This window comes from Rhinoraja longicauda, chromosome 11 (genome assembly GCF_053455715.1).
Source record: "Rhinoraja longicauda isolate Sanriku21f chromosome 11, sRhiLon1.1, whole genome shotgun sequence".
Taxonomy (NCBI): Eukaryota; Metazoa; Chordata; class Chondrichthyes; order Rajiformes; family Arhynchobatidae; genus Rhinoraja; species Rhinoraja longicauda.
In genome coordinates, this window is record NC_135963.1 from 41,109,132 (window position 1) to 41,134,633 (window position 25,502).

General features: G+C 41.0%; 1 protein-coding gene across 2 annotated transcripts in view; it reads left to right on the plus strand.

The window, feature by feature from the left end:
- The window catches only part of LOC144597825 (solute carrier family 53 member 1-like), a 188,157-nt gene that overhangs the window by 9,869 nt on the left and 152,786 nt on the right, over window positions 1-25,502 (plus strand). For both annotated transcript variants that reach the window (XM_078407455.1, XM_078407456.1), the window contains exon 2: window positions 18,820-18,871. In XM_078407455.1, the coding sequence (XP_078263581.1) occupies window positions 18,820-18,871 (52 nt within the window). The remainder of the gene's footprint in view (window positions 1-18,819; window positions 18,872-25,502) is intronic.

The window sequence follows — 25,502 nt, forward strand, 5'->3', positions numbered from 1 at the left end:
CAGTTGTGACTGTCACACACATTCTGCATCCACTTATTCGGGTGATACGTGCTAATCCCACAGCCCAAAATTGCACAAAATCGCATGGCTTTGCCCAGTAACATATAAAACAAAATAAATAACAAAGTCAATCAAATGTTAATTCAAATAGGGTTCTGTAAGCATGTCCATTACATACCGGTACAAGTTACAATACAAAGAAAATTGTGCAAGTATATTGAACTAATTTATAAAATCTCAAGATTATTACAGAAAATTAGAATGTCAAATACTGATTAAAATTCTCCCATGTTATGGGAATTAGTCAGGAGACTCGTGACTAAGTTTTGTACTACACAACTTTACTTACACATGCACTTGCAGAACTCATTCAGAAGTTTATTGATAGTTATAGAAATCTCTAGAGGTGCTGCCTGACCCGCTGAATTTTATTTCATTCTCCCACCCCCCCTCCAAAACAAAAAACAATAAAAAATGCTTGTTATTCATTGTCAAGATCTCGCTCAACGAAGCATAACGCAATAGAACCAACAAAATCATCGTAGTTATGTACAAATTAACCATAAATACACCTAGTTAATAGTTTTGAAAGCAATATTTTCTTACCTTGAAGAAGCGAAACTGGAAAATACTGATGAAACACAGGTCTGTATACACGTAGCAGCTCAGCCGGCGAGAATATTTATCGCGAATGACCTGGGCGTGCACAGTCGAGATACCGAACTCGCTTATTCCAGAGGTGAGGTGGAATTATGCCCTTGACTTCAAGGCAATATTTGACTGAGTGTTGCATCAAGGAACCTTGGTAAAACTGAAGATGATGGGCTTCACAAGGAAAACACAGGAAAAGTAATGTCACACCTTGCACAAAGGAAGATGGTTATTTTAGGTCAATCATTCCCACAGTTGGAAAAACAGTTTCATGCAGGTTCCTTTTCAAATTTCAATGCCACCGTGACTTGGAAGAGTATCACCATTCTTTCATATTGTGTAGATGTAAGTCTCGTAGCTCCTTATCCATCACATTCCATATCTCAGATATCTTGTCGAGAAGAATTGTAGCATGTTTCATTAAGATTACGTGCCATCACCGTTACCAGGGCATTTAAGGCGGGAGCAGCACTGGTGCAGCGGTTCGGTCATGTTCATAAGTGGTAGGAGCAGAATTAGGCCATTCGGCCCATCAAGGTTACTACGCCATTCAATCAAGGCTGATCTATCTCTCCTTCCTAACCTCATTCTCCTGCCTGCTCCCCGTAGCCTCTGATACCCATACTAATCAAGAATCTATCTCTGCCTCAAAAATATCTATTGATGGCCTCCACTGCCTTCTGTGGCAAAGAATTCCACATATTCACCACCCTCTGACTAACAAAATTCCTTCTCGTCTCCTTCCTGAAAGGATGTCCTTTAATTCTGAGACCATGGCCTCTGGTCCTAGACTCTCCCACTAGTGGAAACATCCTCTCCACATGCACTCTATCCAAGCCTTTCATTATTCGATATGTTTCAATGAGGTGTCCCCCCCTCCCCCCATTCTTCTAAACTCCAACGAGTACTGGTCCAGTGTCGTCAAACCCTAAACTCGTCAAACGGCAGAGTTTTTCACAGTGTCAGAGACCTGAGGTCGATCCTGACTATGGGTGCTGTCTGTGTGGGCTTTGTACATTCTCCCTGTGGGGTTTCACTGGGTACTCTGGTTTCCTCTCACATTCCAAAGATGTGCAGGTTTGTAGGTTAATTGGCTTCAGTAAATTGTCCCTGGTGTGTAGGATAGAGCTAGTATACGGGTGATCACTGGTTGGCACAGACTTGGTGGGCCGAAGGGTCTGTTTCCAACACTATCACTAAACTAAACTATGAGTACTAAACTAAAGTGTCTAGCCAATGAACTTTGCAAACCAAATGAAAGCAAGCCTTCCCTTGGTATCGAGTGGATTCTGTTGATTTTGTTCATACTTTGGAAAATACACAAAATACATTTGATATGGTCACCATGCCTCCACAGTATTATGAATAGTATCAAAAGCATGTCAGGCTGGTAAGATAGAATAATTACGAAAAGTGGAGAGAGAGTAAAAACTAATCGTGCTATCTGTAGGAACAAACATGGAAGTTGAATTTAATAAAATGGGAACTCACTTGTATGTCGATGTGTCCATAAAATAGGAATTTGTAACTTTTACCCCACTTCAGACAGGCTGAGTCATCTACAGTTCCATGGATTTTGCCCTGGCTATATTCTCCGAGTAATCATCTCTATTATTCAGAGAGAAAAATCTGGTAGGGAGTGTGAATCACTCAATTGACTTCTTGTGCTACCTGCCTGGACCCCCCTGGAGAGCCTATCATTTACCTATATGTTTGTGTGTATATGTTTATGTGTGTACCATGCCCTCTGCACAGCCAAAATGGTACACGATAGCGCAACAATTTTAGGCCCACCCTACTAACCATTCCCCCGTGGTCTGAATAAATCCACTTTTGTTACTTTTTAAAAGCAATTTACCTAATAAACTTTAATAAATGCTCTCCCCCTGGGAGGACCAGCGGGAGGACCGGCGCCCGTCCCGGCGTGCCCCACGACTGACCTTCCACCCATGGTGCAGTGCGGCGGCAGACGATCCTCTAGATGCCCGTCCCCGCCGATCGTAGCCGAGCTGCAGGAGAGGCTTTGGCTCCATGCCCAGCCCACAGGAGAAATGGGGCTGAGGTCAGTGCCTTTTCCCTGTCCACTCTCGCCCACCCACAGCCCCGGGAGACATTCCCCGCCCGGCAAAGGATCCATGCCGTCGCTGCCATACCCCGCCGCAGATCGCATCCGAGCTGCAGGAGACGCTTCGGCTCCAGGCCCAGGCCGCAGGAGAAACAGGGCTGAGGTCAGTGTCTTTTCCCTGTCCCTCCTTGCCTGCCCACGGCCACGGGAGCACTCCCCGCTCGGCAACAGGTCCATGGTTGGGCCGAGGGTGAGGGGGGAGGGGAGGGGATGAGGGGAGGGAGGGGGAAGGGGTGAAGGTGATGGGGAGGAGGGGGTGCTGCACCAATGCAGGAGAGGTTTGGACCCAACGGGTCCACTTGGTCTAGTATATATATATAAGAACTAAAATTCCAAATATTCCTCTCAACTCTGCACTTTAAACCTGGCCGTTTTAATACTTGCATTATTCTTGTTCTTTTACTTAGCCCTTTTACTTATAATATCAATCAACATTTCTTAATCCCCACCATGCACTCAGTTCACAAGTCATGCATTCAGTTCATGGTTTCTGATATGTAGTTTTATTCATGCACAGAGCATTAGATTTTTTCTTGTCAATGGTGGAAAATTTTCAGTATGAATTAAAAATCCTTAGTTGAATATCAACTACCATGGAAACAAGTAATGTTTAAGTTCTTCATGTTTACTACATTCATTTGTTGGGCTATTGAATGAGCAAAAGACAACATCTCTACAGGAATCTGTGCAAGTATAATTACAAAAGGAGTGCCAATTATGATACAAGTTCTTCCCATTGATCATTACCACAATGAAAATAAAATCTTACATTTTTGGTCAACTGATGATTTTGTAGAATTGCTCACAGCTTTCCCAGAGCAGCCACAAGTAAACAGATTAAAAATATCAATGTTAAAGTTTACTGTGTGTAACATATCGGGATTATAACTGTGTTTGAATGTATCGCTTTTTGCAAACACGCATTTTTTTGTTTACATGATTTGACAGGCGCCTTTTTCCACATTTGACTGATTATAATTTGCCTATATAATCCAATTGCTCAATCAGTTCTGTTGAATTTCTTAGGGAACTTTCTGAAACTTTACAAAGTATGCCGAGCTCTGTTGTATAGACATGGAATTTTGCCATGCTGAAAAAATATTGTGTGTTTGTGCAGTTGACCGTGCAAAATCCTTTGTTTGACATCTGGGATTGTTGTCCAGATTGGGATAACTGCTCCACAGAGTAGATATGCAATAGCCTGACATTATTGTACTCCGAGCTTGTTGTCATACCTTACAGATAACATAAACTGTAGGGCATAGCTATAAGGTGAGAGGGAGAAAGTTGAATGGAGATGTGCGGGGCAAGTTTTTTTTCAGAGTAGTGAGGGCCTGCAACGCATTACCAGGGGTGGTGGTGGTGGTGGTGGTGGTGGTGGTGGTGGAGGCAGATATGATAGTGGCGTTTAAGAGGCTTTTACATGGGCACATGGAAGTGCAAGGAATAGAGAGATATGGATCATGTACAGGCAGATGAGATGAGTTTAACTTGGCTTCATGTTTAACACAAACATTGTGGGCCAAAGGGCCAAATGTTCTCTGTTTCATGTCAGACTCATCCAATATAATATTAAGCAACAAAATGTTGGAGGAATTCAACAGATTGGGCAGCATCTGTGAGCCAATGCTGCCTGACCTGTTGAATTCCACCGGCACTTTGTTTTTTCCTCAAGATTCTAGCATCTGCAGTCTCTTCTGTCTTCATAAATATAATCCTTGGGTATGTCCTTTCCCCTTAGTAGGACAATGTCACCAGAGGTTATGATGAACTTACAAAGGTTGGAACCCTGCAGTCCTCAAAATTGTCTCCCGAACTGTGGATGCTTTGAACTCTCAGGCCATCAGATCAAACATGGTAAAGAAGGTTTCTCCTAAATACCAGCTACAGTCTTCAATTATTAATGAATTGATAATCTTCTATATTAAATTACCATGGAGGAAGTACTGAAAGCAGAAACCAGAATATATTTTGGGTGGAGGTCTTCAATGTCCATTACCAAGAGAGGCTCAGCAACACCCATCACTGAATGAGCTAACCCAAAGGAAGTAGTTGTAAGATAGGGTGTATGGCTTGTAGTAGGTAAACTAAAGGACTATGCAAACTGATTCTCACCGGTGTGTTCAGCACAAATATACCTGTCCAAGTACACATTGGTTGTAGTCCTTGTGGAGATAAAATCTCACTTTCAAACCGAGGACACCCTCCATTATATTGTGCAGTAATGCAATTGTACTAAATGTACACTTGGAACACATCTATGTGTTCAAAACTGAGGGCCCACGAGTCACTATGGACCCATGCAGAAAAGTACACGGTAAAATAAATAACAAAGGTTAGAAGTCCGTGCTTATCTGACATGCTTATTGTCTTTTTTTCACTATCTAATTTTTGTCAGCTAATCCATCCATCTGTCAATTACCCCACTCCCTTACCTGTATTTCCGGTTGCTAAACACTTTAACTCCCCTTTCCATTCCCACACTGACCTTTATGTCCTGGGCCTCCTCCATTGTCAGACTGAGGCCAAACGCAAATTGATTTCTCTAATTTCAAGTAACCCTTGCAACCCCTCTCGCTCTATCCTTCCCCCACCTTAGTCATGTACTAGTTTCACTGTCGCCCTGGTGAGTTTCATGGTCTGTATAACTCATTTTCACCTATCCGACAGCTAACAATGGCCCGTTTCCTTTATCATCGTTACTTTTTTGCATATCTTTCATTCATTTATTTTCTATCTTTTTCACCGTCTATATATCTCCTTTCCCTTTCCCCTGACGAAGGGTCTCGACCCGAAAGGTCACCGATACCTTTTCTCCACAGATGCTATCTGATCCTCTGAGTTACTCCAGCATTTTGTGTTAATCTCCACTTATCACTTGCCAGGCTTTGTCCCACCCCTACCTGTCTTTTCTAATTTTCTCCCCCCTACTCCGGTCAGTCTGAAGAAGGATCCCGACCCAAAATGTCGTTTGTACATTTCCCTCAACAGATGTTAACTCGCTGAATTCCTCCAGCACTTTGTTTTTTTGCTCAAGATTCCAACATCTGCTGTTCATGCTGTCTCCAGGGTATTATAATTAGTTTTTCCTGATTGAGGAAGGGAAAGTGCGGACAGCTAAAATTTCAATTCCTGATTTCCATCCAGCAAATCAAAATGAATGGCCCATTGGGCACAGCCTTTGCTTTCTCCTTTAACCCTATATTGTTAATGTCTTCAAGGGTGTAGTGGTAGTAGTTACATGGTGAGCGAAATCATACACAAAAGTGACTTTCAAACATATTTGCACTGTAGTTTACGTTGCTGTAAAAGCATTTCTGAAAATGTTTTTTGTTTTTTGTATTGAATACTGCGAGAATAGATTTGTACCTGTTGTATTTTCTAGCCCTTATAAAGTCCTTTGGGATGAGAAAGGGACTGTTGCAGGGTGCAAAAACCCCACATCAGTGAGGAAAAATTAAAGGTAGCAATCAGTATAATTCTTGTGTAGGGTATCTCCTCATGATTAACACATCCTTCCAGATCTTATCAGTTGCAGCCAATTTAGCAGTCTCGCTTTTGCTTACGGTTTGTAACTCTTTCAGACACATACTTGATCTTTCTTGCTTTATTGCCAGCTTTTGAACCTGATGCATTGGAATTAATCTAAAACTATTGCTCCAGCTTTTTGTGTCTATCTTCGGTGTGAACCAGCGTCTGCAGTTCCTTCCTACACATGAAATAAGATCTGTTCTTTTATCACCTCTTTTTGATCTTCATTGTCTCTTGATTCCTGTCACGTTAATGATAAAATCCTTGTCTTCTTTTAACCTTTGGACTTTGATACACTCTATATTCTCCCACTCTGACTTGCTTCAAGTCTCCCTAATCATCTGGCTTTTATTGCCAACCATGAAATCAAATAATCTTATCGCCACAGTTTGGATTGTTCGTCCACCCAACTTTGTCAAAAGTTGCTGCCTTTTCCTTCTCCTTTAAAAGCTTCCTCAAGTCTACTTTAATTGAATATCAAAGAGGTGGGGTTTGAGAAAGTTTTTAAAGGAGAGGATACATGACATAAGCATTTTAGACCTCTTATTATATGTTGTAAAACTGTTATTGCCCTTTTATTATGTTAAATGAATTTTAAAAGTTGGAAAGAGTCATCCACTTGAATGGTGAGAAAATAATATATTAAAACAAAATAATCGAAGAAAACAAATTTTCCAAGGGACTTTTAAAAATATGCTGCTGATGTGCTCACGTGTATGAAATGGGACATTATATTTTGTATATAACCATCTTTTTGCACTGTTTCACAATAATACTCGTGCCTGCAAAATGCATGAGTCAGACTGTTTCAGTTACTATAAATTACATTAACAGCCTTCTGTAATGGTTAGGTGCCAGATATGTAGGGAAATTGCTCACAAAGTAAATTTTGATGAATGATCTCACTACTTTTTTTTTTTTTTTTTCTGTTTTATGCTGCATTGTTCAGAATTAAGCAACGTTGTTTTTCTGCTTTTGAGCCAAAGATCTTGCAACTCTGACATTTTTTCCTGAGTTATTCTGAGAAACAATTTGGAACCTGTTAAGTCTTGGTTCTGAGAATTTTCAGGGCAAGGTCCTAATAGATCAAGCATTGACTTAACACAATGGTCTGTCCACATCAACTAACCATTTTGCAAGCCAGTACTAACCTGAACCTGCAGAGGTGTTGGCAAAATATACCTTTCAAAAGACCTCATTGCAGCAGGAACACCATTGGATTAAAAGAACGTACTTGCATTTATATAACATGTTTTAGAAACTTAGATTATTCCGAAGCACTCTACAGGCAATTACATTTTGTGAAGTTGTAACTTTTATAATATAGGAGATGCTGCAGCCAATAAACACTCAGAAAACAGCACTGAGGTAGTGAACAAATATTTTCTCACGTGATGCTGTGGCAGAATGATAGGATCTTTTGCATTCACCTTAGAGAGCAAGCAGGGCCATGAATGAATGAATGAATAGGTTTATTGGCCAGGTATGTGCATATACAAGGAATGTGCCTTGTATATGTGCCTTGAATTAATATCACATCCAAGAGATGGATTGTGTTCTTTATCTCATCGTCACTGTGAAAGTCTCAGCCACTGTAAACGGCAATGATATAAATTGAAGAACAATTTGACTAACGAAGACTGTGACTTCACTTCCTTCCCATCAAACTTCCCACTTCATGTGTTACTTTGTGAGACAGAACTCATCTCTGTTTGATAGCATGACTGAGTTATAGTTTACCATGTGCATGAATAGTGTGCATGAAGCTTCTTGCCAGGACATTGTATATCATATTGCACCATCCAAAAAAGACCTCTGCCCCTCATGTTTTTTTAAGTAGACCAGTTAATTAAGCACAAATTATGTCAATATATATTCTTCATTGTAAATTAATGTTGCTCATATTAACCTTTTGCTCTGAAATGATTAGTTGGAAAACACATTTCCCATGTGCTTTAAAAGTTGAACTTCTAATTGTCTGTCTGTACGTATCTCGATATTTAAATGGAAGAAATATGAGATTCATTGGAGAATTTGGAATAAATTGGAATCAATTCTCCAAGCATTGTAAAATACAAATGGATGTGTGTATTCCAGGCACCCACCAACTTATCTGTGGCTAATAATGGAGTTAAATATTTCCACTTGTTTTAGGTTTTTAATGGGCTGTATTGTGTGGTAGACATTGAATGAACAAAGCGAGTCTTGGCAGTTGCCCACACACTTGGCAGTTGCCACATTGTGTTTGTACTTTGTGCACATTTGTTGTATTTGAATGTGCGAAGTATAAACAATAAAGTGGATGAGCTTGAGATTCAGTTAGATATTAGAAAGTATGATGTTGTGGGAATTACAGAGACATGGCTGCAAGAGGACCAGGACTGGGAGCTGAATATTCAGGGGTATACGACCTATTGAAAAGACAGACAGGTGGGCAGAGGGGGTGGGATCGCTCTGTTGGTAAGGAATGATATTCAGTCCCTTGCAAGGGGTGACATAGAATCAGAAGATGTAGAATCAGTATGGACAGAACTGAGGAATTGTAAGGGTTAAAAAGACCCTAATGGGAGTTATCTACAGGCCCCCAAACAGTAGCCTGGATATAGGGTGCAAGTTGAATCAAGAGTTAAAATTGGCATGTCACAAAGGTAATGCTACAGTGGTTAGGGGAGATTTCAACATGCCAACAAGATTTCAACAGACTGGGAAAATCCATTTGGTAATGGACCCCAAGAAAGGTTGTGGAGTGCCTCCGAGATGGATTCTTGGAGCAGCTTGTACTGGAGCCTACCAGGGAGAAGGCAGTTCTGGATTTAGTGTTGTGTAATGAACCGGATTTGATAAGGGAACTCAAGGTTAAAGAGCCATTAGGAGGTAGTGATCATAATATGATAAGTTTTAATCTACAATTTGAGAGGGAGAAGGGAAAATCGGAAGTGTCAGTATAGTAGTTGAGCAAGGGGGACCATGAAGGCATGAGGGAGGAGCTGGCCAGAGTTGACTGGAAAGAGACCCTAGCAGGGAAGACAGTGGAAAATCAATGGCAGGTATTTCTGGGAATAATACAGAAGATGCAGGATCAGTTCATTCCAAAGAGGAAGAAAGATTCTAAGGAGAGTAAGAGGTGACCGTGGCTGACAAGGGAAGTCAAGGACAGTATAAAAATAAAAGAGAAGTATAACATAGCAAAGATGAGCGGGAAGCCAGAGGATTGGGACTCTTAAAGAGCAACAGAAGATGACTAAAAAGGCGATACGGGGAGAAAAGATGAGGTAGGAAGGTAAGCTAGCCAAGAATATAAAGGAGGATAGTAAAAGCTTCTTTAGGTATGTGAAGAGACAAAAAATAGTTAGGACAAATGTGGATCCCTTGAAGACAGAAGCAGGTGAATTTATTATGGGGAACACGAAAATGGCAGACGAGTTGAACAGGTACTTTGGATCTGTCTTCACTAAGGAAGACACAAACAATCTCCCAGATGTACAAGTAGACAGAGATTCTAGTGGGACGTAGGAACTGAAGGAAATTCACATTAGGCAGGAAATGGTGTTTTGGTAGACTGATGGGACTGAAGGCGGATAAATCCCCAGGGCCTGATGGTCTGCATCCCAGGGTACTTAAGGAAGTGGCCCTAGAAATCGTGGACGCATTGGTGATCATTTTCCAATGTTCTATAGATTCAGGATCAGTTCCCGTGGATTGGAGGGTAGCTAATGATATCCCACTTAAGAAAGGAGGGAGAGAGAAAACGGGAAATTATAGACCAGTTAGCCTGACACCAGTGGTGGGGAAGATGCTGGGGTCAATTATAAAAGAAGAAATTGCAGAACATTTGGATAGCAGTAACAGGATCGTTCTGAGTCAGCATGGATTTACGAAGGGGAAGTCATGCTTGACTAATCCTCTGGAATTTTTTGAGGATGTAACTAGGAAAATGGACAAGGGAGAGCCAGTGGATATAGTGTACCTGGACTTTCAGAAAGCCTTTGATAAGGTCCCACATAGGAGATTAGTGGGCAAAATTAGAGCATATGGTATTGGGGGTAGGGAACTGACATGGATAGAAAATTGGTTGGCAGACAGGAAACAAAGAGTAGGGATTAACTGGTCCCTTTCAAAATGGCAGGCAGTGACTAGTGGGGTACCGCAAGGCTCGGTGCTGGGACTGCAGCTATTTACAATATACATTAATGACATAGATGAAGGGATTAAAAGTAACATTAACAAATTTGCAGATGACACAAAGCTAGGTGGCAGTGTGAGCTGTGAGGAGGATGCTATGAGGATGCAGGGTGACTTGGACAGGTTGTGTAAGTGGGCAGATGCATGGCAGATGCAATTTAATGTGGATAAATGTGAGGTTATCCACTTTGGTGGTAAGAACAGAAAGATAGATTATTATCTGAATGGTGTCAAATTAGGAAATGGGGAAGTACAAAGACATCTGGTTGTCCTTCTTCATCAGTTACTGAAAGTAAGCATGCAGGTACAGCAGGCAGTGAAGAAAGCTAATGGCATGTTGGCCTTCATGACAAGAGGAGTTGAGTATAGGAGCAAAGAGGTCCTTCTGCAGTTGTACAGGGCCCCAGTGAGACTGCACCTGGAGTACTGTGTGCTGTTTTGGTTTCCAAATTTGTGGAAGGACATTCTTGCTATTGAGGGAGTGCAGCGTAGGTTCACTAGGTTAATTCCCGGAATGGCGGGACTGTCATATGTTGAAAGACTGGAGCGACTAGGCTGGAATTTTGAAACATGAGAGGGGATCTTATTGAAACAAATAAAATTATTAAGGGATTGGATATGCTAGAGGCAGGAAACATGTTCCCAATGTTGGAGGAGTCCAGAACCAGGGGACACAGTTTAAGAATAAGGGGTAGGCCATTTAGAATGGAGACGAGGAAAAACTTTTTCACTCGGAGTTGTAAATCTGGAATTCTCTGTCTCAGAAGGCAGTGGAGGCCAATTCTCTGGATGCTTTCAAGAGAGAGTTAGATAGAGCTCTTAATGATAGCGGAGTCGGGGGGTATGGGGAGAGGGCAGGAACGGGGTACTGATTGTGAATGACCAGCCATGATCTCATTGAATGGCGGTGCTGGCAGAATGGCTTACTCCTGCACCTATTGTCTATTGTTGGCAGTGGCTTTTGAAGTGGATCTTGCAGTAATTGGAAAGTTAGGAGAATGAAATAGACAGTAATATTGACAAATGAAGAGGTAAAACTGCAGTAAAAAATATTGGATTGAAACATACTTACCTGTGGCTAGTGACATTCATTGCGATGAAACATCCTTGCATTGAGAATTTACCGAACAAATCTCTAATTGGCCAATTGTGTCTGTACCATATGGAGGAAAAACCAAATCTAATTCCATCTTGCAGTAGCCCTTCAAGTACATATTAATGCACTGTTTCAATATTTTGTGGGTTTTTGGCTTTCGATTCTCTCAGGAGGTGAATTCCAGGAGAGTTTTATTATCACACTAGCCCGAGTAGACCTGTTGGGCCCAAACCTCTCCTTCATTGGCCTAGCACCCTCTCCTCCCCCACTCACCCACTCCATTCCCCCTCAACCCCCCTTATCCCACTCACCCCCTCCCCCCTTCCACCCTTCCCCCTCCCCCCATTCACCCACTCCATCCCACCTCAACCCCACTTATCCCCCCTCCTCCCCTCCCCACTCACCCACTCCTGCATTGGTCTAGCACCCTCCCCTCCCCCACTCCCTTCCCCCCCCACTCACCCACTCCATTCCCCCTCAACCCCCCGTATCCACCCCTCCTCCCTTCCCCTCACTCACCCACTGCATCCCCCCTCAACCCCCCTTATCCCTCCGTCCCATCCCTCACCCACTCCATCCTCTCTTAACCTCCCTTAAAACTCCCCCAAAACCTCTCCTGCATTGGTCTAGCACCCTCCCCTCCCCCACTCCCCCCTTCCCCTCCCCCCCACTCACCCACTGCATCCCCTGTCAAACACCCTTGAGGTGGCGGCAGCTCGACGGTGACTGTCCCCTCATTCAGCGGCAGCTCGACGGCGACTGTCCCCTCATTCAGCGGCAGCGGCGGGGCGACAGCCATTGCTTTGAGCGGGAAGAACCCCCGGCGGACAGCCAGCGTGTTTTGAGCGGGAAGAGCCGGCGACCAATCAGAACGGTGGCGCTTCCACCACGTGGGTCCTGGAACAGCGACCAATCGGGCGTGCGGACCTGTTGGGTTCCCATTGTGACGTCGAACACGGCTGACGGGCAGGAGAAGTGGAGAAGTGGAAAAGGGATTTTTTTAAAGTTTAGAAAGTGATTTTTAAAGTTTAAAAAGTGAAAAATTTAACAGCCATTTGAACCGCAGGCGAATGGTAAATAAGGTGGGCCTAAAATTGTTGCGCTGTCGTGTACCGTTTTGGCTGTATTTCGGGTACGTACAATCAAACTAACAAAGTGACAAACAAACAAACAAGATCTGAGTTTTAGTAGTATAAATATAGATATATATACACATATATAGATATAATATAAATATATATATCTATATATATATATATATATATATTATACATATATATATTTATGTATGTATCTCCCAGACAGCACAATGAGATTCTTACTTGTAGCAGCACAACAGAATATATAAACATAGTACTCTATAAACTATACAATAAACAAGAAAAAAAAAATATATATACCATGCTCTTGATGAAATTAAACATTCATCACCTTCCCTTTACCAATTACTACAAATCTGTGCCTCCTGATTTTTGTCTCCTTTGCCAAGGGAAAGACTCTCTTCTATTTACTTTGTTTAAGCATTTCTAATTTTAATTGTTTGTCAGGAAATGTTGCCGACTTGGCTCATTCCATAATGCAGGCGTATGTGCTGAGGGGTTCACAAAAGCTTGATGCTGCCAACGCCAAGGCTCTGAGCAGGAAGACTACAGTCTAGGATGTTTGTGCTGCTGAACATCCGGGTGGGAACACCTCTCAAACAAGGGAACAGATATCACCTTAGGAGGTCTCAAGTGGCAAGGGTGATTTGTTTAAAGATAAGTGTGAACATTACTGAGTATGACGCTATTAATCATATACACAACGGGAATGCCTGAAGAGTTTTTGCACAGTTTTTGTTTGATATAAACATAGCACAAAAAGTAAGGAAATTTGTGTTTGGTAGATTATTTCTTTGTTGTAACAATGCTTCTTGGCAATAAATCTTATACCGTTGGAAAGCCTGTTTATTTCCCTTTTAAATGGTGCCACATTTGTAAGGAACATGCATTTGTGGGATGAGCAGCAGAGCTGAGTATGTGGGTTGCGCCCATGAAAAATCTGCCAAATCTTCTCTGCCAATGCCAAACAGCTTATTCTGCCATTGACTCTTGTTCGGTGTTGTTTGGTGGATTGGATGATTGAAGTCTGAAGAAACAAGACATATTGGCAATTTAACAATTTATTCATTTAATAAACAGGAGCTTCAGTAGCGTGTGGAAGAACCATACACAGCCACAACAGCCTGGCACCTCCTCCTCATGCTGGTCATCAGCCTGGTCACACACTGTTGTGGGATGGCATCCCATTCTTCAACCAGCATTTGTCGCAAGTCAGCCAACGTGGTTGTGTTGGTCACTCTGGCACGAACAGCACGCCCAAGCTGATCCCACAAGTGTTCAATGGGGTTGAGGTCAGGACTGCTGGCAGGCCATTCCATCCTCCCCACTCCCAAATTCTGGAGGTAGTCTCTGAGAAACCCTGCTCTGTGGGGGCGAGCATTGTCATCTTGGAGGAGAGAGTTCGGTCCCAGACTGTGGAGATATGGGATTGCCACTGGTTGCAGAATCTCATCTCGATATCTCTCTGCATTGAGATTGCCTCCAATGATGACAAGCCTCGTTTTTCCAGTGAGGGAAATGCCGCCCCACACCATCACACTGCCTCCACCAAAAGAAGTTACTCTATCGGTGCAGCAATCAGCATAGCGTTCTCCGCGTCTTCTCCACACTTTGACCCTATGATACAACTGCCGTAGGCAAAATCTGGACTCATCGCTGAACATAACGTTCCTCCACATGTTCAGGTTCCAGTGCACGTGTTGCCGACACCAGCGCAAACGGGCCTGACGGTGAAGGGCAGTCATGGCAGGCCTCCTGGCAGCCCTATGAGACCGGAGATCGGCTGCGTGCAGTCTGTTCCGAATTGTCTGGGCAGAGAGCCGTCGGCCATATCGTCCTGCAAACCTTGACTGCAAATCTGTAGAAGACAGCCTACGGTTCCTAAGTGCTGACAGGGTGAGGAAACGGTCTTCTTCAGGTGTCGTCTTTTTGGGACGCCCACTTCGCGGCCTGTCTCTGACATCCCCCGTTATATGGAACTTGGCCTTCACTTTGGAGATGGTACTAGGGCTCACTCCAAATAATGCCGCAACTTGGTTTTGCGGAACACCAGCTTGAAGTTGCCCTATCGCACGGGCCCTATCCAGATCAGTCAAACGTGGCATGCCGATTCTTGGAGCAGACACCTACTGACCACTGTAGCAGGGCCCATGCTCACAGATGCTGCCAATCAGGTGCCAATCAGGCACCTGATTGTCAGCACCTGGGGGTACCAGAAGCTCAAAACAAGAGTCAATAGCAACAACAGAATAAGCTGTTTGGCATTGGCAGAGAAGATTTGGCAAATTTTTCATGGGCGCAACCCATGTACTCAGCTCTGCTGCTCATCCTACAAATGCATGTTCCTTACAAATGTGCCACCATTTAAAAGGGAAATAAACAGGCTTTCCAACGGTATAAGATTTATTGCCAAGAAGCATTGTTACAACAAAGAAATAATCTACCAAACACAAATTTCCTTACTTTTTGTGCTATGTTTATATTCTTTATTCTGAATAAAGTTTATTAATTCAAATATTAATATACCTCAATTAAATCTCCCCTCATCTTCCTTTGTTCTAATGCAAACAACGTCCAATCTTTGGTCATAGCTGCAATTTTGAGTGGGGGGAGGGGAGGAGAGGGTGCTGCACCAATGCAGGAGAGGTTTGGCCCCAACGGGTCCACTTGGTCTAGTTACATTTAAATCTAAACCATCAACACAAAATGCCAAAAGCAAAGGACTGAATTATGAGCCCTGTGGAACCCCACTGATAATAACCTTCTGGACACACAATCGCCTATCAATTTGCTTGCTATTACTGAGCCAATTTTATATCCAATTTGCCACTCCCGCTTGGATCCTTTGGACTTTTACTTTTTCAATCAACTGGCCTTATGGGTCTGTGTCATGTAGATTACATCAAATACTTAATCTCATCAACCTTAAAGTAAATTCTAGAAATATTCAGCAGGATGGGCTACATTTGTATAAAGAGAAACAAAGTTAACATTTTAGTTTGAAGTCTGTTAAGTTTGTTTCTCCTACTACAGATGCTCTCTGACCTGCTGAGTATTTCCAGTATTGCTGTTTTCTATTTTAGATTTGCAGCACCTGAATTTCAAAATAACCTTGAATAATATAGTTAGAGTTAAAAAAGAAATTTGGGGAAGAATAAACCATACAACCTCTTGACCATGGAAAGACACAAAATGATGGAGTAACTCAGCAGGTCAGACAGCATCCCTGGGGAACATGGATCGGTGATGTTTTGGGTCGGGACCCTGGTCTGAAAAAGGGTCCTGACCAGAAATGTTGCCTGTCCATGTTATCTCTCAACAGAAAGCGATCCTGACCTGCTGAGTTACTCCATAATCTCCACCAGTAACTTTCCTCGCATAGATGTTAGACTTACTGATCTATAGTTCCCAAAATTTTTCATTGCTGCCCTTAAATAAAGGCATAATGTTAACCACGGTCCAGTCTTCCGGAACATCGCCCTTGTCTAATGACGATTCATACATGATGTCATATTCTATCAATGGTGACTTGATTAAGGGTAGTCACTCCTATTTCACTGCTAAAATATTGCTGCTTTGCACCCTTGTATGCTCGGGCTATGATGAGATCTAGAGGAATACAATAGCTCTGGCAAAATCCAAGAGGATATAGATGACTAAGTGCCTCTTAATAACATTGACAATGATTGATAATAGATTGATTGAGCAGTAATTAACTAAATAAGATTTATCCTTGTTTTATGAACTGAACGTACTTGGTGAATTTCTCCACATTTTCTGGTATGTGCCTGAGCTGTAACTGTTCTGGAAGAGCTTGACCAGAGGTGCAGCTAGTTCAGGAGCTATTGTCTTCAATACTACAGCAGTAATGTGGCCTCGTCCCTGGCCTTTGGTCTCCGCCATTTTTCTGTATCACGTGGAGTAAATTTAATTGTTTGGAGACTGACTTCTGTGATGATAGGATCTCAAAGGAAATGATGTGGATGAAAATGAAGTTATATAGAAGGCAGTATGTTCATTCTTGAAGCCATCTCCAAATGAAATTCTCATTCTGATAAAGATTGAATTTATTCACCTGAAAGTTCAAAAATTAACTCAATAGACTTAATGGATATTTTGCAAACTTACTTTGTTTGTAGGTACTGCAAAGCTACGTTATTATTTACTATCTGCCTATTCTGTCATCAAGTTTGTTCCTCTATCCTAAGGTGTCAATGAACATATGCATACATCAGGACAGTGCCTTGGTGTAGGGCCTCATCAAAAATCCCTTCTAAGTCAAAAACTCCATGACAGTGCAAAGCATAATGAAACTGATGTTTTCAACAAATCCTTGTTCCGTTATTTTGCTGAAGTTTTGAGAAAATATATTAATAAACTTTTTTTTGAGAGATATGTAATGACACTTGTCAGGAGTTGTTCCATTAAACCATGAAATATTGTTTCATTCTTGCATGCTTTTGATGAACATCATTCATTTGATTATGATTATATACACCAAAGCATTGATATCATATTCCCTTGCTTTCAAAATGATGTTATCACATTCCTGATTTAGACAATATTTTGTATTTCTTTCCATTAAATTCAAAAGGCTATGAATCTTGATGTACGTGGTTTTATGGGCTGCTACCAACATCACATGCAGACTTGGCAATGTCAGCAGGTTCTTAGACCACAGAAAATGACACGCGCATGCATTGTCACCCATACCCAGTGACCTAAATGTACTTTCCTATGGAGGACATAGAATAGCAGTTTGAACTCTGGTTGATTTTTGATCATTGCTTACATCATTTTTACCAGTTAGTTGAGATCAGCAATGTCACTATAGATTAGCAATGAAATATGGACATTTCTGACATTTAGTTACATAGAAAGGCAAGAGGAATAAAGACATCTGCTATATTGTTGGAAGCTCTTGAGATGGCCCTATTCTACCCCACATACTGACCAGTGTTTTCACGTATAAAACCTACTCTTGCCATTTCATACTCATAATCACCTACCATTTAAGGTGGCAAGAATGATGCAGATTGTGGAAGTGGGAGGATGAGATCAACTCTGATGAGATAAAAATAGATTTTCAGCTAGGAAGGGCCAAGATGTTGTTGGTAATCAAGTCAATTTTATTTGTATAGCACATTTAAAACAACCCACGTTGACCAAAGTGCTGTACATCAGTTCAGGTACTAAGAACGAAAATATAATGGCACACAAACATAACAGCACACACATAAACGGTTCACAGCGCCCCCTCAGAGGGCCTCAAACGCTAGGGAGTAGAAATAGGTTTTCAGCCTGGACTTAAAGGAGTCGATGGAGGGGGCAGTTCTGATGGGGAGAGGGATGCTGTTCCACAGTCTAGGAGCTGCAACCGCAAAAGCGCGGTCATGCCTGAGCTTAAACCTAGACTGAAGCAGATTGTGGGGGGGGAGGGCAGAGAATGATTGGGGAAATAACTGAGTTGTGAGTTCATTAGAGGGCTTATAGGGGGAAATTCAAGTGGGAGTTGTGGTGTTAGATGCAAGAGCTGGCATAGCAGGCCATTGGATAAGGAAAGATCTGCGCAGGAATGGGGGATGTCAGCAGAGACTGGTGATACATTATGAGTGAGGAAGGGACCAGATGTGGGGATAATATATTAACAAGGAATATAATTGTAGCACAAAATTTCCACTGCCAGACTTCCTAAATCGAATGTCATTGTACCTTCATTGGTACACGTGACAATAAAATACCTTTGAACCTATCAGTAGGCTCAGACAAAGACAGACCATCCCAGGGTGAAAACCTTTTCCAGTATTTGAGGCCAATGCTCTTCATGTGATGTTGAAGCACAGTAATAATGATGCAAATGGCATCGCCTGCTGGCTAAGTAATGAGTGTATGCAATTTGGCCTTTTTCTGCCTGTACATTATAGACTAAGATTTGGATAAAATTTGAATTTTAAAAGTGGGTTTAATTAAGAATTTCCAGCCATAATTCACTTCAGAGAAATTTAAAAGATGTTAAACTGTCCTAGTTTAGATGTCATTGGTATGATATATATTGTAACATTTATTGGAGTTAGATTTTCAATAATGTTTGTTTACATTTATAGCAGATAATTTATTTTAGTTTCACTTTGCAGGCTTTCAAAGAGATGCTGTATGCAGCCCAAGACCAAGCACCGTCTTTAGAAGGTAATGATTTTCATATAATTTTAACAATGAGCAACGATGGATTTCATTACTATTGACTACATAGTTTTATACATATATATATAGATAGATAGATGTGTGATGGTGATGCCATTCCATCAAAAAATATGGAATTGAGTGAACACATCAAATAGGGATGAGGAATGTGTCAGAGTTGAACAGAATTTATCTTACATAATTTAAGTTTTTTTCTATTCATAACAAAATAATTGTGATTTGTACTGTATTAATATGTTCACGCACAATTATTCCATCAGGTAGAAATAAATTCATAGCAAACAAATTTCTGTGGTTGGTAAGAAGGACGTTGATGTAGATAATGCAAATGTTGGCTTTGAATGGGGTGCCCAATAAATCAATTATGAGAGAATTGTCTTTTTACACTATATATTTATGTTTTGTAGCTGAAGGAAATAACCAGAATGTCAAAAATGCACTTGATATCAAATTAGTAGTTAAGAAGAAAGATTTTAAACTCTAGAGAAGCAGCAAATGCTAAATATTTTGGAGAGGTTGCAAAATGATTAATATCCACCTATATTCCTTTCTCTGGGTTCACTTATCCTTATCTCACACTTTTGTTTTCCTCTCCGGCCTTTGTTCAACAATCTGACAATCTGCTGCAATTGTACAGGGCATTGGTGAGACCACACCTGGAGTATTGCGTACAGTTTTGGTCTCCTAATCTGAGGAAATACATTCTTGCCATAGAGGGAGTACAGAGAAGGTTCACCTGATTGATTCCTGGGATGGCAGGACTTTCATATGAAGAAAGACTGGATAGACGGTTTGTACTCGCTGGAATTTAGAAGATTGAGGGGGGATCTTATAGAAACTTAGAAAATTCTTAAGGGGTTGGACAGGCTAGATGCAGGAAGATTGTTCCCGATGTTGGGGAAGACCAGAACAAGGGGTCACAGTTTAAGGATAAGGAGGAAGTCTTTTAGGACCGAGATGAGAACGTTTTTTTTCACACAGAGAGTGGTGAAACTGTGGAATTCTCTGCCACAGAAGGTAGTTGAGGCCAGTTCATTGGCTATATTTAAGAGGGAGTTAGATGTGGCCCTTGTGGCTAAAGGGATCAGGGGGTATGGAGAGAAGGCAGGTACGGGATACTGAGTTGGATGAACAGCCATGATCATAATGAATGGCGGTGCAGGCTCGAAGGGCCGAATGGCCTACTCCTACACCTATTTTCTATGTTTCTATGACATTCAGGGAGAGCTAGATAATTGGCTTGATGATACAATGCAGAGGGTGATAATGGAAGGGTTTTTTTGGACTGGAGGCCCTTGAGTCATGGTGTGCCTGGGCCCATAATTCATCATCCATGTCAATTATTTGGATGTGAATGTACAAGGCATTGTTAGTAAGTGTGCAGATGGCACAAAAATAGGCAGAATCATGGACAGTGAAGAAGGGCAAGAAATGTTACATGGAATTTAGTGTGGGGTGTTGCATTTTGTGAAGTAAAACCATACTCTTGGAGTATAATGTTTAGTTTAGATCAGTCAGTTATAGTAAAGATGCCATTGAGTGGAAAATAATGCAGAAACGATACATGAGGATGTTGCCAGGACTTGAGGGACTGAATTAAAGGGAGAAGTTGGGCAAGCTGGGATTTTATTAGTGGAGCATGGGAGATTGCACAGAGTGTATTTCCCATTGGTTGGAGAATGAAGAACAAAAGATTTGAGGTGATTAGGAACCCGAGGAGCAACTTTTCACACACAAGGTGATATGTGTATGGAACGAGTGGCTAGAGGAAATGGTTGAGGCAGGTATAATAAAACTTAAAATGCATTTGGACAGGGACGGCTAGGAAAGGGTTAGAGAGATATGGGTCAAATGTAGGCAAATGAACTTGCATAGATGGGCATCTTGATTGGCATGAAAGGTTGGGCCGATGGTCTACTTCCATGCTTTATGACTTTATAAGTCCAAAGTAGTGGAGATCATAGGCAGTGAACAAGGACAGCAGACTGGATCTAGGGTGACCTGGCCCAATGTTTCTGCTGGCTGCTACAGTGGCAATTCTCAGATTGAAGAAGACTTGCTTACACTCTACTTCGGTGTGCTTATTGTGGGATAAGGTCAAGGACAGAATCCTTATGGATGAATTCTACAAAATACTTTTTCTATGGATGTTGATTAGTGCTCTATCCTTAACAAGGTATTCTTCATTTGTGACTCTTAAGTTATAACAGTCATGACTGCACATTTGTCATTGATATCAGTGAATGGATGCACCTCCAGTACTCTATATCCATTGTGTGTTCATTCCTTCACCAGCTGTCTTTTGGACCTTCTGGAGAGCTGTTTTTTTTCCCCTTGAGTTGTGGTGGGATGTCTATTTTTTTTAAATGATCAAGTGTCTATATCATTCCTGTTTTACATAAAACATATTTTAGCAAAAAAAAAAATCTTTCACTGTAAAAGGAAGAACTTAGTAATAGTCAAAACATGAAATGACAGAATTTTGCTCTAAAATTGTAGAAACATTAGCATTCATGAAGAGGAAAGAAAGAAATGCATTTTCACAAGATAATATCAGATGATTGAACCCACCTTTGACCATGCAGTCAACACAAAACACTTTTGCTGGACTGCTTCTGTGCGTCACTGCACTAATCAGCTCTTTATTCCACTCTGGTCAAAGCTGAAAAGTCTGAGCTCTTTGATCTCTTCCCAGAAATATGTCTTAAGTGCCCTGCAGAATCATTCATTCTTTTCTTAAGAACCTTTCCTGATCAATATTTTATAAGTTAATTACACTTTGTGTAGCTCACCCCAACATGTTTTCTTAGTTCCAAATAATCTAATTTTAAACCATTACTTTAAACCTTTAGCTTAGATTGCAGGAATCTTTGCACGTGTGACATGGCTAGGTTGTAGGTTAATATCATCTTAAATTATACCAGAACACTCGTATCACACAAGTTTGTCTGCATCTGTTTTCAGCTATTAGAAAAGGAAACTGAAAAACAAAAATAAGACATAGACGTTTGAAATAATCTATAGGTCAGATAATATGTGTACAGTAAATTACATCTGTGTTGTAAGAAGGTATTGATGAATTAAGGTTCCCTTAAATGTTATAATGGCAGTTCCAATAGTTTAATATGGTTTAATTTGTATCTGCAGATGTACAAATATTTAACATGTTTCAATAATCATTGGTTGGTATTCATAGAATTGAACATGGGGAGGGCATTGTTCACCAAATTTTGCCATCTCTTTATAGAGTAATCTAGTTAGTCTCATTGTCCCCAATTTTTTCCTTTAAGTCTAAATTATTTATTCTCAATTTCCTAACCAGTATACTTCTATGGGTTTCTTTGCTTTTTAAATAAAAAAAGAAATATTCAGCAGTCAGCCTGCATCTGAGGAGAGGAAGAGAGGTAACATTTTAGTGTCAAAGAACTACACAAAAACCACAGAGAATAATTTTGGGTGGAGAACAGAAGAGATTAAATGATAAAAGGCATGATTAAACCAGATGAAAGAAGGTAATAAATGCAATTGATTGTCTGTGTGGAGTTTGCACGTTCTCCCTGTGACTAGGGTCACTAACAAACTAACTAGGTAACTAACAAACCCCCTGTGTGGGTTTCCTCTGGATGCTCTAGTTTCCTCCCACATCCCAAAGGTGTGTGGGTTTGTTAGTTAATTGACCTCTATAAATTGCCCCTAGTATGTAAGGACTGAATGCGAAAGGGGGATAACAGAGAACAAGTGTGTGCGTGATCGATGGTTACTAAGATGGTTACCATGGGCTGAAGGACTTGGTTCTATGCTGTATCTTTCAATCAATCAAGAAAAGAGAATGAAAAAAAATTATGAAGCACACTCTCAAAGCTTACCAGCATTGTTCCTGAAAATATTGGCACTTACCGGTTTTACCTTTGGGAAGATAGGCAAAGGAGTTTTGGCACTTATTCCCTTATCTTCCAATCTGCCTCTCTTTAGTCAAGACGGGTCCTCCGCTCCAAAATTGAGTTTGCCATGTTGCCTAGAATCTCATGGGATTTTGGGATGAATCCTTTGTTTAACAAACTCCAAATTTGAAACAAGTGTGATGGGGATGCTTGCAAATGAAGTAAAACATTCTCGGCCATTATGTTACAGCAGTGAAATTCTTAGCAAAATTATCATCAACTTACTCTCAGCAGTACAAGTCAATCATGTGAGTTGGATAAAATTATTATTTTCTAAAACTGCAGATTCTGGAAATCTAAAATAAAAAAAGAAAATGCACCTTTTGTTGGAAAAGAAACAGAACTTTGATAAAGGGTCTTCGACCTGAAACATTATCTCTGATTCTCTTTCCATAAATTCACTCTGATTTGCAACATTTTCAGTATTTACAATATTTTCAGTTTTTATGAGTTGGCAGATGCCCGAATAAATCTGTCTTTTATATTTGTAATGCCAGAGATTGCCAATGCACATATAGACAGGTTACTCCCAGTAAGAATCTGATTGCCTCCATGCTACCAAAAAGATAACTAAAATATTTTATGTGTAGGGAGAAACTGCAGATGCTGGTTTAAACTGAAGACAGACACAGAAAGCTGGAGTAACTCAGCAGATCAGGCAGCATCTCTGGAATAAAAAGAATAGGTGATGTTTCGGGTCGAGACCCTTCTTCAGACTGAGAGTAATGGAAAAGGGAATGAGTGATATAGGGGTACTTAGGAAAAATGAATGGAAGATTTGCAGAAAGCAACGATAATCAAGGAAACGTGGTCCATAATTGGCTCTGGGATGGGTGATATCGAGTTGATAACTGGAGAGCAGGAGAAATCACAGAGGGCGTGCAGCGAGAGAGAATGTTGCAGAACTCTCATCGGAGTGAGGAGAAGCTTAGTTTGATTTGAAGCTAATAGGAAAGGAATACCCTGCCTGATCTTGATACTAGACTGGGAAAAATCTTAATCAAGCTTGGGACAATCAGCTGAGCCATCCTGCATTTCATTTCCTTCTGGGGAGTTTCATGATGTGGCAGCAGCAACTTGAATGAACAATTTATCTAAAAACCAGTGAGCTTGGAGCATGAGGGGGTAAACATGTCAACGGAGCCTGTCACATTAAGTTGGAACATTGCTTCTCATCGAAAGATCAAGATAATTCAATGCTGGAAACATGAACAACAATGTGAAATTGAACAAGGAAACTATGATGTGTAGGAAGGAACTGCAGATGCTGGTTTAAACCGAAGATTGACACAAAAAGGTGGAGTAACTCAGCGGGACAGGCAGCATCTCTGGAGAGAAGGAATGGGTGATGTTTTGGGTCAAGACCCTTCAGACTGATCTCGATCCGAAACATCACCCATATCTTCTCTCCAGAGATGCTGCCTGTCCCGCTAGGAAATTATATTGTTCTGAATAAAATCAGTTGAGAGAAGATTAGGAACAATATTCAAAATGACAAACAGCAAATATGAATGATAATCTTATGGCAAGGGAGTATGCTTTCTTGCATACGTGCTTCATAAAGGATCTGAGAGTAACAGTATTAAGGAACTTTGAGTTCCAAGTTGTTAGCAATTCATTGTTACTTTCATTTGCCGTCAAAGGCATCTTTAAAATAACTGGAATATTCATTTGGCCTCGAGAGAGAACAATTAAAATATTGGGGTGACAGTGTATTTCTCCAATGTCAAGAGTGCATTTGGAGTTTTATAATTAGCATGCATTCCATTGAATACAAACATTTTATGGATAACTTTATGAATTTCAATGCAACAATTGCCTTTGGTGCAATACTTGCATTTTGCTGAGGAAAGTCTGAGCTTTCCCTATCACTCCACTAAATCAGATGTCCTAAATTATGTTCAGGTACTGAGGTGACATTTGAACTCGCAATCTGTTGAGAATGCTATTGTGCGACATTCAGACTGAGAACCCAATATGGGACAATAAAAGCATTAAACAGTAGCATTAAGCATTAAATCAGGATTTGAATGTAATTTAGGGTGTCAGCTTTATTGGCAAACCAAAGGAAAGCTATCGTTAGTAGTGTTGTTCAATCCGTCTGAAGAAGGGTCTCGACCCAAAACGTCACCCATTCCTTCTCTCCAAGATGCTGGCTGACCTACTGAGTTGCTCCAGCACTTTGCGATACCTTCGATTTGTACCAGCATCTGCAGTTATTTTCCTACACTTCCTGTTCAATCTGTGAGGTCGGAAACCAAATTTTCTCAGATGAATGCCAAAGATCACATGGCATTGTATTCTCCCGATTCAGTCCTCAAAATAAATCACCAGCTCAATGATCTGTTTTGTTGTTTGAATCCCAGAACACAAATTAATACCTTATTTGCCTGCATATTTGTGAATAACTTCAAAGTTATCTATTAAAATTATCAAGTGTGTGGAAAATCCTGCAAACGTACACATATTATATAAACATGATCTTTGTTCTTTTATATTTTCTGTGCCACTGGATGTTTACTGTTCTGTTGCAAACATGGCATTGGAAGGTCACCTACTTGTTCTAAAGTGGTTAAGAATGTAATCAAAGAGCTATAAATACCATCCATCGAGTGCTGCACTCCTTGGCATTCCACTTTTGACATACCGTTGATAGAATCATGATGTACTGTGGC